The sequence below is a fragment of the Nasonia vitripennis genome (assembly GCF_009193385.2).
Source record: "Nasonia vitripennis strain AsymCx chromosome 4 unlocalized genomic scaffold, Nvit_psr_1.1 chr4_random0008, whole genome shotgun sequence".
NCBI lineage: Eukaryota > Metazoa > Arthropoda > Insecta > Hymenoptera > Pteromalidae > Nasonia > Nasonia vitripennis.
Window position 1 is genome coordinate 493,002 of NW_022279644.1, and position 15,499 is coordinate 508,500.

Consider the following 15,499-nt stretch of genomic DNA (forward strand, 5'->3'; position numbering starts at 1 on the left):
AATTTATTCGCAGCTAGCCTCTTTCTCAGGGGCTGTTCCTCTATCCGCAACCTAAGGACGCGCTGTGTAGTGGTGATAGGCACCCACCCGTCCGATCTGGACGACAACGCCCAAGACCCGCTTAGGGTAGCGGCATTGTAACAGCTGGCGATGACTATACAGTAAATATTATATACAAAAATAAATTAATCAATTGATAGTTATGTACAAGTATTCCATGTTTATGTATTTATATTTGCAGTTATTTGGGACATGGAGGAAGTGTCACGCTCAACTCTTTGTATTATAGAGTAGGGATGTCGACATATTATAAGATTATTGCAGAAACATGCAAGATCATTGCTACCGTGCTCACACCAATGTATGTAAAACTTCCTAACACAGAAGGATGGTTGTCCATCGCAAAAGACTTTGAAGAAAAATGGCAATTTCCTAACTGCATTGGAGCACTCGATGGTAAACACATGAGGATCAGGAAACCAGATCACGGTGGTAGCGTCTTTTTTAATTATAAAAGGTTTCATAGCATAGTACTCATGGCTATAAGTGATGCTCACTGTAGATTCGTTTGGTTTTCAGTAGGTGATGGTGGTAAGATTAATTCATTTTAAAATAAAGTTATAAAAGTGATATAATGAATAGTACAATAATGAAATAATCTCTTAAATTTTTAGGTTCATTCAGTGATGCCAGCGTTTTCAGTGATTGCAGTTTTAATGAAAAACTCTCAAATGATGAGTTACATATACCTGCACCAACACAGTTACCAAGTAGTGATAGATTTTCACCATTTGTATTTATCTCTGATGAAATATTTGGACTTGGAAAGAATTTAATGAACCCATATAATAGAAAATTATTGCGCACTGAAAGAGAAAAAATATTTAATTACAGGCTTAGTCGTGCAAGATTTACAATAGAGTGTGCATTTGGAATATTGTGTTCAAAATGGCAATTATTAAACAATGCTTTACGTTTCAATCTAATCACTAGTAGATATATCATAAGTGCATGCTTATGTTTACATAACTTTCTCATCACAAGTAATAGACAAAATCAACATAGTAACAATGGTGGCGAGGTCAGACACAATTTAGCAGAATATTTCTGCAACGAAGGTGCAGTTCCTTGGCAACGAAATTATATTTGAAAAGATATTGTATACATATTGTATAATAATAAAGTAATTTTATAAAAAAATTATGAAGAGATTAATTAAAGATTTTTATTCAATTTATAAAAATATACCGTTTATATTTTGATAATTCAATAGAGATTTTAAGAAATAATTAAATCAATACCTTAAATAATACAAATAAATGAAAATAAAAGAAAATCATTGTAAGAACTTCTTGAATCTTGAACATTTATTAATAAAACTCATATTATTGAAAATTATAAAATCAAACAATAATGTTAAAATAAAACGAGTGGAAATACTGGCATACCATTGCGTATGCTCCCACAGCATTTCTTATTTCTGATAAAAGATGCGGCTTGACCCACCATCTTCTTAATTTTTTCTGCATTTTTCTGATTAACTTTGCATGCATTAATGAACTTAGAGCAATATGCTGCAGTTTTAAAATCTTAACAGCTTTCTGTAAATTTTCTTCGTCCATGTTCACTCCTGTAAACAATGGATAGAAAAGTATAATTAAATAATTTATCAGACTATTTATTTATTAGCACTTTTATTAATGGTAATTAAATATTCTAAATTACTGTTGAGCAACTATATGTTTTTAGAAATTTGCTTTTTAACTACGCCAAAGTCATTTCGGAGCTGAACAGAAAAACACAGAAAAACGGAAACGATGACGAACGATGTCAACAAAATGAATCGGAGCTAGCAACACGAATACAAACATTACATAGATGCGCTTCTCACGTTCACAGATCGAATTCTCCAATGACCACAGAATCATGTAGATGAAAACTCGATGACAAAGTCGGACGCGGTACGGCTACAGGGTAAGGGGTAGGGAAGTATACAATCATGTGGAATCTCCCTAATAGTCGGATGCCCACATCAGTAGCGCCACCTGCTGAATGCTCGAAAAGCTTTTCTCAGCTTGAGTGGCGGAACAAAGTTTATACATTGCGTTCAGTCTTCTCTGCAGCCCAGTCTCCCTGCATGCAGGGCGCAGACGGCAGGCTGCAGACTGCAACTACGGCTACTTAAACGGAAAGCAATCCAACATGGCTACAACATAAGCTAAAAGATAACAATAATGTTATAATGTTATTAAATTAAACGAATTTTTTTTAATGCATTTCAATATCAAAGCATTTTGAAGCATACTATTCTAGTATTAGTATTAAGTAAAAGTGAATTTTAAATCGATTTTTATTGTTTTGATTAATTTATTGATATTGTGCTTATTCCTTTTTCCTTTAAAAAATGCAATTCTTTATTTGAAAGTCGATATGAGTCAATATCGCCCGGAAGACGTTAGTCACTCAGCCAGTGAAGTAAAATCACCTCGTGATCTTCATCAGAATTCTATGCAAGAATCTACAATTAAAACTGAATCTCACGACATATCACACACATCTCATGCATTTACATCTGTCCAAATCCGATCAGAATATACTGATGAATATGTCAATAAATCTGTATCCAATGAATATAGTATTAGTAAGCAAACTGGAACTGAATATCCTACCAAATCAACATCTGATTTTTCAACTACTAAACAATTAGAGACATATAGCAAGCAGTTGCATAATGAACCTGAAAAATCTCATCAAAACGATGTTGACGAAAGCTATACTGCTTCTAAAATGGAAACACGACATAGCCATACTACTGGCCCAGTCCCTTTTTCCAATCAAACACGATTTTTATCTGGCCAAAACTTATCCCAAACAACTGGACCAACACCAACTTTAAATCAGTTACTACAAGCATCTAGCCCAGTTCATCGATTTCATACAAGTTATCCTTCTATTGGACATGAAACTTATCAACAACCATGGCCCATTCAAAGACCATCTGTTGTGCCACCAGTTTATCCTCAGCCAAGTCAAAGACCACCACCAACGGTAGTATTATTGCAGTTATAATCTTAAATCAATAGTACTGTTTAGGTAAATTATCAATAGTTTGTGCATACACTTTAACCCTGCTTGCCATGACTCAAGAAGGTCATTATTGCACTGTTTAATAACAAATTGTATGATATCTGTCTCTTTAGTGACCTTATATTGCAATGCACTATAATTAATAGATCTTTACTAAGCCACAATTAAACTAATGAAAACAGTCAAAGCAGTGAAATAGTACATTACAATACGTGTGACTTAAATGGTTCTTTTTTACACGGCGCAGTTAGCACCCGAGCGTAGCAAGGGCGCTAAGCGCCGTCTACAACTGAACCATTTAAGTCAAGAGTATCGTATACAATTTTACGCAAGTCTCGCCAATTCGTGACGAAAGTAGTCCTTATTTGCACCGTGAGGTTAGCGCACAAGCGTAGCGAGTGTGATAAACACGGTGCAAAAAAAGGACTACTTTAGTCACAGATAGTCGTGACTTAATAGCGGATTTTAGCCACACTGTGCTATAAATATCTTAATTTCAATAAATTAAAAAAATTAAATAGAAAGTCTGTAAATATCGTGAAGTAGAATAATAGTACATTACGATACGTGTGATTTAAAAGGTTCTTTTTTACACGGCGCAGTTAGCACCCAAGCATAGCGAGGACACGCGTGTCTTACAATATTTTATAACAGTGCTTGCCTTAAATCTGCCAGGACACACTCATCCGTGAGGTAAGCAGTTCTTTCTGGCACGGCGCCAGAAAGTACTACTTATGCCATGGGTAAGCATGTCTTAAACATAGATTTAAGCCACACAGTGTTATAAATTTAACTTTTTATACATTTGGTGTGCATTAACTGAAGTATTATGCGGATAGTAATATCAAACATAGGTCATATATTTACTTCATATTGATATACGTTATTTAAACATATTAAAGTAAAACATTGGATAATATACACATAATATATATTTTTGGTGTTACTATCCACATGATTCTTCGATTAATGTGAACCAGATGTATAAATAGTTAAATATATAAAGACGATATGTACCAACTGTTATCACTTATAGCAAATAAAGATGATACCTGAAGGGACTTTTGTAACCCTTCACTTTTTCTTGGCTTTTTCTGTTGGGCAACACAATAACAAAACCAATTAAAATAATCCTCAAAGGTTGTATTGGGTTAGCAGGTTATTTTTGCATTAACAAAATTATATATATTTTTGTAGTAATCTACAGTTTACCATCTACCATAAACCATGAATGGTGCACACTATTTGCTTGCACTGTCCCAAAAAATTATTGTATACCATTACAGAGTACTTGCACATGTGGTTGTATCTAGAATTTATTTATTTATTTATTTATTTAACCAGTACAATAATACTACATGTTTGTCTATATAGCTATAGACAACAGTAGCATATCCTATAGAGGCAAAAGAAGTTTACCTGTACATACAGGGCCGGGTTACAAAACTTAAACTTAAAACTTACATACTAATACTAAAACTAAACAATTCAGGATTTGTTTTTATAAAACTAGTTACATAATAGCTATTAAACTATTTAATGACCTACCTAATGAACTTAAGGTTATATCAAACAATAAAAAAAAGATAAAAAAGAAAATAAAAATATGGGTTAAAAATATCAAATATAGTTATAAAGCAACTTATTAAATATAAATGTAATTTGAAATAAAGGCTATAACACCGTTAACTAGTTTTCTTGTTACTTATCGCTTTTGTTATTCTAGGTAACAGAATGCTCTTATTTCTAGTATTGGATTTACTTGTCTGATATAGTGCTTTTAGTTTGGAATGGTGATAATATAACGCCTCTGTATAAAAAGATTGTTCTATGTTAGAAGGGTAATTATTGTTAAGAAAGGTATTTTTGCTAATGGTTTTTATAAGTCTGGTTTGCAGCCTCTGGTGCAGGTTCAGACAATTTTGATACGCACCTCCCCATGCAATAATTCCATAAGTTGCTATACTGTGGAATAGTGCATAATACAGGGTAGTTAGTACGTTAGTGTTCATGAAATTAGAAAATTTGGCAAAGATATAGTTTAGATATTTTGTTTTGTTTATTATATACTCAATGTGTCTGTCCCATTTCACGTTGTAATAAAAAATTAGGCCTAGGTATTTACAGCTCTCTACTCTTTCTATTAAAAAGTTATCAATTCTTACGCAAATATTTGCTGGTACGTTATCACGATAGTTCCCAAAGGTTATATAAACTGTTTTGTTAATATTTAGAGACAATTTGTTGAGAGCCAGCCACGTTGCCACATGACTTAGATAATTGTTCATTTTACGTTCTGCAGATTCCCATGTATTATCAGCTGATATAACAGCTGTGTCGTCAGCATAAGATATTATGGTATCATGCTTAAGGCTATCAAGTAAATCATTAATATTATATAATAAGAAAAGCAGGGGGCCTAGTATCGTGCCCTGTGGCACACCAGTTGTTATGCTTTTGGAGTCACTTTTTATACTGTTTATTTTCACCCATTGCTTCTTATTTGTTAAGTAGCTTTTTAGTAGGTCTAATGCACAACCTCGAATCCCGTGACAATACAATTTTCGCAGTAGTATTTTATGATCTACTGTATCAAACGCCTTGGCTAGATCTAGGAAAGTGACTATTAGAGGCTTACTTTTATCTAAGTTGCTGTATATAATATTAGTTAAGTAATTTAATGCGTCTTTTGTACTTTTATTTTTCATGAAACCAAATTGATTATCAGATATAATATTGTGTTTAGTTATAAAATCGTATACACTCTTATGAATGATTTTTTCAAAGATTTTGGCAATATTCGAAATTAGTGAAATTGGTCTATAATTGTTTGCTGTGTTCTTGGAGACATTTTTATAAATCGGTATAACTTCAGCTGTTTTCAATGCATCAGGCCAAATTGATTTTTCTATACATAAATTAAAGATTTGAGCCAAAGGTTTGCTAATATAGTTTGATAATATTTTTAGTGTCTTAATGCCAATTCCATTAACTCCATCCGCTTTTTCTTTAAATTTAGTAATTATGTTAACTTAACTTCCATACTGTTTGTTTGTCTTATGAATATCGACTTATCATTGAATGGAATCTTTGGAGTATTTGTACCCGTTGGTACTTTAATTTTATCACTTAATTTTGGCCCAATTTCACAAAAGAATTCATTCATCTTATTTGTAATTTGCTCTATATTATCAATTTTATTGTTAGAGTCATCCATTATATATTCAATTTCGTTACTTTTCTTTCCCTTTTTGCCTAATTTATCATTTATTAATTTCCATAATTTTCGAGGATTATTCTTACTTAACAAGAAAGTGTTTTGTTCATATTTAATCTTAGCATTCTTGATTATTTTGCCTAGAGTCTTATTGTACTTAATGTATTCATTCTTTCGTTGCTCCATTCCATTAATTATATAACTTTTCTGTTTTACGACAAGATACCATAATGGCATTTGTAACCCAATTTTTCCTTGGTTTTAGTTCTTTATTACTATTCTTACTTTTGCACATTGCAATAGTAATAGAATGTGCCTATATTTTATAATCTATGTATTCCTCTGTACCTGAAACTGATAAAAGCTTGAATTTGAATATTGCCAAGTGTTACGTAACAAATTAACTTTTCAAAGCATGAATTCAAAATTAATATACCTTGCTGGAAAAAGCTGATTGAAACCTTATTGGCTTGAATGGTGAATTTTAAGGTAGTTCACCAGCTGCAGTGGTGCTCAATTAGGATTTTTATTCGAAAATTCCTTTTTTAGGATATTATACAGTGTTATCTAATGTCTAAACCTTATAATTCATAGTATCAAACATTAGAATGGTGATATAAATTGTTTAGAGTATAAAATACTCTCTAAACTTGTAAGAAGGAGGAACACTGCGCACCTATATAAATATACTGATAGCATGGGATAAAAACTTTGGATTGTTGTATTTAAAAAAAGCCTCGTTTGTCCTATCCAACTTTTTCTCCATGATTTATATTGCTATTTTACACCATAAGCTAATTTTTTAGAAATATTCTAAGAAAACTCGCTTTGCAGTTCAACTAAATGTCCTCAAAATTCGGACTCAGTATAGGCTTCCCATGTTAAAATACAAAATTTCAAGGTTCAATATCTCTAAAAATAATGTCACTTGAGGGGTAAAAAATATACCATGTTGTAGAGGACACTTAATTGAACATGTAAACAAAGTTTGAGCGATATCTTAAGCAAATAAATATTCCGGTGAACTACCTTAATACTATTTTTTGTATTCAGACACTATAAAATGCGATATAAGTCGATATAGGCTGATATAGGTCGATGCAGTTCAATAAAAACTTAATGCAAAAAATTACAATTGAAATCAATAGACTCAAGATCGTCTTGAATTTTATCAATTTCAATTGTAACTTCTCGCATGGAGTTTTTATTGGACTGCATCAGCCTATACGCTGTTTAAGTTGACTAGCAAGTTCAGACGCGCTCCGCGCGTTATTTTTATCGTATCATATATTTTCTCAATACGCACTTATTGAGGTTAGGAATTTATATATCTGCACGCATTCCGTGCGAAAATGAACAGCCAATCAGAACGACTTTTCACTGTCCTTCAAGAAGGCGTGATCAATTCTTTTAGGTAGGATATGACATCTCATCGACTTCTATCTACTTTTTCTACCAGGGTATAGATATAGTTTGTAAATTACTACAATGTGTAAAAATCACTTTCTACCTCCTCTAACCCACCTGATTATATATCACGTGTAAAATAAGAAATATATATATTGCAAAATAAAATGATATGAGTCCACTTTTATAGATTTTACATTAGAGTATTTTATAATATATCAAATAATATTTAAAAATTTCTGAAAATCAAACCAATATTTTTCTGTAAACAAACAAAAATATTCCCATAGCAAGCCATTTTAAAATGAACAATTATGTTGTTAAGCATGAAAAAAATATGAAAAATAGATTAATATGGAGTTATGCATTATGTGTATCTTACCTACAGGATAACGTTTAGTAAATCCTGTCACTTGTACAAGAGGTTCTATCAGTATTCTTTAGTTAAATGAGTATATGCAAAAATATATTACAAAATCGTTATCAATCGACGTAACTCTGACTGAGTCAATGACGTCATAAAATGACGTTATTATTTTCAACAGGGTTTCGATAGTTACTATATTCCATTTATAAAATTTGGATGAGTCTTTTTATTGATATGATCTGTAGTACTTGAATTTTTATTCAAATATAGTTTGACACTTCGAGATATAATAAAACTCATATTAAAAAATTTAAAATCAATCCTGGTACAATTTCAACTGTCAAAAAATTAAACTCAATAAAAACTGTGTTTTTATTACTTAATAAATTCTGCGTTTCTAAAAAGCATAAATTTCTTACTTTTTCCCGCAAGATTTTCCAGACTGACCATTCTGGTTATTTGTTATAATAAAAAAGTTGATTTTATTTAAAAATTAATATCTTCAAAACTAAACTGTCAAATATTTTGAAAAAATTCGTGGCAATAGAAAATAATGTCTACATACTGTAAAAATTTATGTTGTACGGTTGCAAATTTAGTGTTCATCGGACTATTCAGATCAGAATTGCGGAACTATTTATCTTGTAAGTTGTGCTCCGAGGGCTAAATGCTTTGTCCAATTTGGAAATAGTCCTGATGAAAATTGCATAATACACGGAGAAACCTTTCCGTTGAAAAACACGATGGAACCTGCGCAGTGTATATTTTGATGAACAGTCACCGTGAAACAGTGTGCGCGCACCCAAAAAGACGGTGCGATCACCCAAATCTTCAGTGATCGCGCACTGAAAAAACAGGTGTTGACGCGCGCCACCTCGCGTGCACTGGAAAATACGGTGATCGCACTGTCTTTTAACACACTCGCTAAAACGTTCACTGTTATTTTCGATGATTTGGGCTCTCCGTGTATGTAAGCAACGTCAAGCAAAATTACTTGAGATCAGTCTCAGCGCTACAAAGGTCAATGACCAGAATTTAACTCAGAACCAAGAACACATGGATTCTACGTGCATTAACTCATCGTCCTTGGTCGATCGACTGAGTGATCTAATAGACAAAAAGCTACAGGTATTTTTTGATCAGCAGATAAATGCTATGAGAGAAGATATTAGGATCAAGGAACAACAATCTTATGATCTATGGAGTTAATGACATTCATGACATCAAATATGATTCAGTGGTTCATAATCAATCATTTCAACATGACTTTTTGTTATTGAAAGAAATATTCAAGAATAAAGATAATTTAAATGTTACTACTAATGAAATAAAAAGAATTGGTAAATATTCTACGAATAAATCTAGGCCTGTTTGTATAACGCTATCGTCTAGGCAGGATGTCTTCAAAGTTATAAACAACCAAAGTAAATTACCACCTGGTATTAAAATATCAACAGATAAATCCAGACTTCAGCAGACAACATTTAGATTCCTTAAGGAAATAATTGCTAAGCATAACGCTAATCACCCTTTAGATCCCTTACGCATCAAATTCATTGGTAATGTACCTAACCTAATTGATAGCAAAAATGAACTGAGACATCCAAAAAACTCCAAGATAAAGCTAAGACCTGTAATAAACTAGCCTCTATAAATAACATTACCATCTATTATCAAAACATGAGATCAATTGTTTGAAAACTATCACTCTTAAAAAGTTCAATTGATCAACTCATTTGTTTACCAAGTATATTAGTTTTCACTGAAACATGGTTGCAATCAGATATCACTTCTGCAGAATTTTGTCTATACAAATATATTATTTATAGATGTGATAGAGAAGATACTGGTTTGGCACTAAAAAAGGAGGTGGTGTACTTATTGCAGTTCTAAAAGATTATAAGTCTAATATAATAAAACCAAATACAGAGAATATTAAGCAATTATTTGTTGAAATTACTTTAGAAAATAAAAAGATTATTATTGGTGCAGTCTATATACAACCTAATTCAGCAGCTGAGAATGATCAAAAACATGCAAACAGTATTTTCGAAATAAACTCAGCACTTCCTAATTATGAGTTTATTATAGTTGGTGATTACAATATACCGCACACTAAGTGGAGTACAAAGCCACTTCAGTACCAATCATCCTTGTATCTTCCACCTAACCTGTTAAATAGTGCTAGAAGTATTACATAGTGTTTCTCTTTCCTGAATCTTGTGCAACACATGCCTGTTCTAAGCTCTAAAGGATACTCATTAGATTTACTCTTTGCAACAAAGGATAACATTCTAGTATTTGATATCTGTGAAAAGCTGCTTCCAACGTATATGACAGTCTCATCGCCATTTAAAAAACTTATACATAGCTGATTATGAAACAATCAAATCTAGTCTAGAGTGCATTGATTGGGACTCTGCGTTCATGAACTGTGATATTACTAAGTGTTCAAATAAATTTCACAGTATATTAAATAAACTTATTGATAAGCATGTTCCTGTTGAGCATTCAGCTACTTCTACTTATCCTCACTGGTACGCCAGTGATTTAATCAAGCTCGTTAAATCTAAAAAGAAAGCTCACTGTACGTTTAAACAGTCTAAGTCATTAGATGATCAAATTAAACTCAAGAAACTGAGAGCTGAATGCTTAAGGTTATCCAGGTTAAATTATAAGTCATACATTGAATCTGTCAAATCCAATGTAAAAATCAATACCAAAGCGTTTTGGTCCTTTGTATAAACAGAAATCGATCTAACAATGACATTCCTATGAAAACTAATTATAAGATCATCTAGCTAACAATGACCTAGATATTGCGAATCAGTATGCGGAGTACTTTAGTTCTACATATAAAATTTCTTGTACATCACATTCTACATTTAATAATAATTATTCTAAAATCTTTAATAATGTCATAATTACTAAGGAGGATATTATCTCTGTTATAAATAATATAAAAGATAGTACCACATTGGGTCCTGAAAGAATTCCCGCTTACTTCGTCAAACGCTGCATGTACTCATTGATTATCCCGCTCTTAAATTTATTTAATAAGTCTCTACAAACAGGTACTGTTGTATATGGGAAATGAATATACATTCTTGACACCACAATTATTAGAATATGTTTACTTTTATTTCTAACTATAATTGTATAATTTTAAACAGTATAAATATATGAAAGATTGACATTTATCGTAGAGCAATTGAGAACACAGCTCCAGTCGTACGCGCCATGTTAGATCTGACAAAAAGGTTAGGTAGTATATGCGATACACAGAATGCGCGGTAATTCAAATACACGACATTCCTCCCTCCTTTCAGAAAGTAAGAGCACTTAAGTTGGAGAAAATAACATTGGTGGTCTTCGGTTACGAGCTGATCGTCGCGGCAACACGGGTGGAGATTGACCTTGAGGTGCAATTCTCGGCGGTGCCGGCGCTGGCGGTTGAGCTGGTGGTCGCGCTGCTGCTGTTGGATTAGCATCTTGCTGCTGAGGTGCGTTAGCCAGTGGCTCTCGGGCGCCTTCGTAGAAGCGTACTTGGCGCCGTCGTTCTGGTTCTTCTGCAGTTGGAGTGGTTGATTGCTTTCGATCTTTATGGTCCTCGAATAAGACTATCTGATCGACATGGCGTTTGAAAGACTTGCCTAGATAGTCGATTTCGTAGTGGAGATCGCCGAGGCGTGTTATGATCGTACCTGGGATCCATTTGTCCATTCGTGGATTGCCAGAAAGAAAATAAACTGTCTGCATTGGCTGGAATGTGCGAAACGTCGGGTTGAGTTCCGCTTGTTGCTTTTGTGAAATTCTCGTTTGTGTAGAATCAGGTCTCACTAGGTCTAGACGTGTTCGTATGTTTCTGCCAATAAACAACTGTGCAGGTGGTTGCCCTGTTGTTGAATGAGGTGCTTTTCTGTACTGCCTCAGAAACTCATTCAGATTCCTCTGTAGCGAGCCTCGTGTAGTTTCCATTTTCTTCAGTGTATCTTTTGTAGTCTCTACGTATCTCTCAGCTTGTCCATTCGTAGCCGGATGATACGGAGCTGAAGTTTTGTGGTACTTGACTCCACTCATTTTCAAAAACGTTTCGAATTCTTCAGAGACGAACTGTCGACCGTTGTCGGAAACTACTGTAATAGGTGTGCCGTAAGTAGCGAAGAGTTCGTCGAGAATATCGATCGTTGCTGCACTAGTAATCGAACTCGTTGTCTTGACTTCAATCCACTTGCTGTAAGCGTCCACTACTATCAATAGCATCATACCTGCAACTGGTCCTGCGTAATCGACATGGATGCGCTCCTATGGGCCTTTAGGGTACTCCCAGTGATGCTCACGGAATTTCGGTGGAGCATGCGCGTGTCTAGCGCAATCAGAGCACGACTTGGCTATGCGCTCAATATCAGCGTCGATACCTGGCCAATAAATGAATGAGCGTGTCATGCCTTTCATTCTGACGATGCCTACGTGAGCTGCATGTAAGTCGTCGAGTATAGCCTGTCTCAGCGAAGGGGGCACGACGACTCGATGCTCGAATATTAGGCAGTTGGAAGAAAGGCTGTAATTAACCTCTGGAGCTTTGTATCCGTAGCCAGCGAGGTTTTTACCTGTTTCTAGTAGTTGCACAATCTCGCCGAGATGTGCGTCCTTTCGCGTCTCTTTAGCTACTTGTTCCGCTTGCACTGGAAGTTGCTTGATCTGGCACAGCATGAAAGTATCGAATTCGTCAAGCTCTGTGACTTCTTCTCCTTCTCGGAGAGAGACTTTGTGAATGCAGTTCGTTGTGGTAGCTAATGGTGCACGAGAACAGTAATCTGCATTTGCGTTAGCTTTGGTAGACTTGAACTGCACATCGTATGTGAAATGTGCGAGATAATCAGCATAATTTGACATTCTGCTGATGCACAAAACTGGCAGAGATTTTTCTGGGTGCAGAATTTGCGTTAGCGGCTTATGGTCTGTAATAAGCGTAAAACGACGTGCGTACAAGTATTTGAAAAATTTTTGTACGCCATAGACAATAGCTAGAGCCTCTTTATCTATTTGTGGATAGCGTTGCTCAGTCGCTGTCATCGTGCGGCTTGCATATGCAATTGGTCTCTCCCGTCCATTGCTAAGTTTATGCGACAAAACTACACCCAATCCGGTTTTGCTGGCATCCGTGGCAAGAAGTAATGGTAAGGATGGATCGTATGGCATCAGCACCTGTGGAGAGATCAGAAGATTTTTCAGTTCTGTATATGCTTTTTCTGCAGCTGATGTCCATTGAAACGGCTCGACGTGAAGCATGTCTCGGAGCGGGCGAGCTTTCGTCGCTAGATCTGGGATGAACGCATTGTAGTAGGTTGCTTTCCCAATAAATAGTTCCAGGTCTTCTGGCGTAGATGGCTTAGGAGCATCGCGTATCGCCTCAATGTGCATGTCTGATTTATGCACCCCTTGAGCGTCAATTTTGTGCCCCAACATTTCGACTGCAGGCGCGGCAAAAGTGCATTTCGCGCGATTTAAGCGAAGGCCGTGTTCTCTGAGTCGTGCCAGCAGTTCATCGAGAATCAGGAGTAACTCTTCGAAAGAATTAGCAAATACAAGTATATCGTCGAATAAATTCCGTACCTTCTTGATGCTTTGTATAACTGCCTCGATTCTACGTTGCCAAATTGCAGGAATATTTGCTGCGCCATAGACTGCTCGCGAAGGGCGAATCAGTCCGTGTGTTGGCGTGTTAAGCGTCAATGCATGGCTGAATTCTTCATCAACTGGTAAGTGCGTGTAAGCATCTGTGATATCAAGATGCGCGAAAATCGTGGCTCCTTCCATTTCGCCGAAAATCTGTTCTGCTTTCGGAATAGGGTGCTCGTCTATGATTATACGCGGATTTAATGTTGGTTTGTAGTTGCCAGTAATGCGTATTTTGCCATTCTTTTTTGTAACTACGTGCGTTGTAGATGCCCATTCTGAGTAGTCCACTTTTCTATAATGACCAGATGCGAGTTTGGCATCGATTTTCTTAGCGTATGCATCGCGCAGCGCATACGGAATTTCGCGTGCGCGAGCGAATACAGGAGTCGCTCCCGGTTTCAAATGCATTTTAACTGGCGGGCCGATCAGCTTCCCCGCTGAACCGCTGAAAATCTCGTCGTGTTTTGCTAGCAATTGGTCGAGTTGCTTTTCTTGTTCACGTGTTAGGTGTGGCGAGGTCGCAGAAACTGCATGAACTTGCGGCGGAAAGAACAAATCCCAATTGAGTTCATGCTTGAATTGAGCGAGCCACTCACGTCCAAACATGGAATCGTACTCGCCTTCGATAACGTACAGATCGAGTTCTCGTGTAGTTTTACCTAGTGTAACTTTTACTAGGATACGACCGATGCAGTTTAGTCGGTGGTGCGTGTAACTCATGAACTGTCTGTCCGTCGGCTGCAAGCAATAAACACTTTTGATCTTGCGTAGTGTGGTACTACTAACGATGCCGCATGGCGCTCCGGTGTCGAGCTCCATTTCTAGATTGCGCCTGTCGACTTGTACACACAGCATTACTTTTTCACATGTTTTAATGGCATGCATTTCTTCGACTTTATTCAAACATCGTACGGTGCCAAGTTGCTGCGCTGGATACTCTAGAGTTCGTACTTGATCTGTTGCAAGCGCCGTTTTATTTGTTGATCTGCACACTTTTGCTATGTGCCCTTTTTTCTTGCACTTGTGACACTCGGCCTCCTTGTGCGGGCAGTCCATGCGCTTGTGTAGTGCTCCGCATCCATTGCAGGTATACTGCGTGTGTCGCTCGCTTGGGTCGCGTACGTGTGATGAGTCACGCGAAGCGAATGCGTTGTTCGACGCTTGGTTTTGCGTTCGACCGCGTGACGTATTACGACGATAAGAGCCTTTGCCTTGTTTGCCTTTTTTATACTGCGTCGGAGCAGTCATGAGTGCGTGTGTCTTTTCAGCTGGCGTAAGTTGTGCAGATTTTACTTCATTCGCCGTCTGCCGCGTCGACTCGAGAGCATGCGCGATTTCATATGCATTTGTGAACGTGTTTGGTTTCTTTGAAATGATCTCGTCGCACATGTCGCGATCAGTGAGACCGTGTAGAAGCTGCTCGATCAGCATTCTATCCAAAAACTCTCCGTAGTCACAGTGTGCAGCTCCTTGCCTGAGTCGTAGCGCGAACGTAGCGACTGACTCGTCTTTTTGCTGTATGATGTGTCTGAACTTGACACTCTCTGCATACTTGTTCTTGGCGCTGTCGAAGTGTGTGGTCAATGCTGTGCGTATTTGGTCGTATGTACGAGATTCCGGTGTTTCGGGGGCTACTAGAAATTTAAGAGCGTTATTCAGTTCCACGCCCATGTGGACTCGCGCGTAATTGGCATGTTGATCATTCGGGATCTTGCTCAATTGTAATGCCCAGTCGAAGC

At 36.2% G+C, this 15,499-nt stretch overlaps 2 protein-coding genes and 1 long non-coding RNA gene across 14 annotated transcripts in view; 2 read left to right on the plus strand and 1 right to left on the minus strand.

Annotated features, from left to right (window-relative positions):
• Window positions 1-217: 217 nt before the first annotated feature.
• LOC116417355 lies at window positions 218-1,195 on the plus strand. The gene is made up of 2 exons (XM_031930096.1): window positions 218-591; window positions 675-1,195. The coding sequence occupies exons 1-2, from the start codon at window positions 297-299 to the stop codon at window positions 1,148-1,150; spliced, it is 771 nt and encodes a 256-aa protein (XP_031785956.1). The 5' UTR covers window positions 218-296; the 3' UTR covers window positions 1,151-1,195.
• LOC116417358 lies at window positions 614-2,001 on the minus strand. Its single transcript, XR_004227635.2, has 2 exons — window positions 1,726-2,001; window positions 614-1,630 (listed from the first exon to the last, which is right to left on the minus strand). It is a non-coding gene; the product is annotated as an uncharacterized LOC116417358 (long non-coding RNA).
• A 109-nt stretch (window positions 2,002-2,110) lies between these two features.
• Window positions 2,111-15,499, plus strand: part of LOC100115246 (trithorax group protein osa) — a 411,563-nt gene continuing 398,174 nt past the window's right edge. For 11 of the 12 annotated variants that reach the window (XM_031930083.2, XM_031930084.2, XM_031930092.2 and 8 more), the window contains exon 1: window positions 2,111-3,048. In XM_031930083.2, coding sequence (XP_031785943.1) covers window positions 2,431-3,048 — 618 coding nt within the window. In that variant the 5' untranslated portion in view covers window positions 2,111-2,430. Of the gene's footprint in view, window positions 3,094-15,499 lie in introns of all 12 variants that reach the window. The other variant, XM_031930091.2, reaches the window with a different exon arrangement.

Bases quoted from the DNA above. Each gene is read 5' to 3' on its own strand.
- LOC116417355 (XM_031930096.1), top strand. From the start codon at position 297: ATGTCGACATATTATAAGATTATTGCAGAAACATGCAAGATCATTGCT. The intron at 592-674 runs GTAAGATTAATT...TTAAATTTTTAG, and splicing joins GTTTTCAGTAGGTGATGGTG to GTTCATTCAGTGATGCCAGC.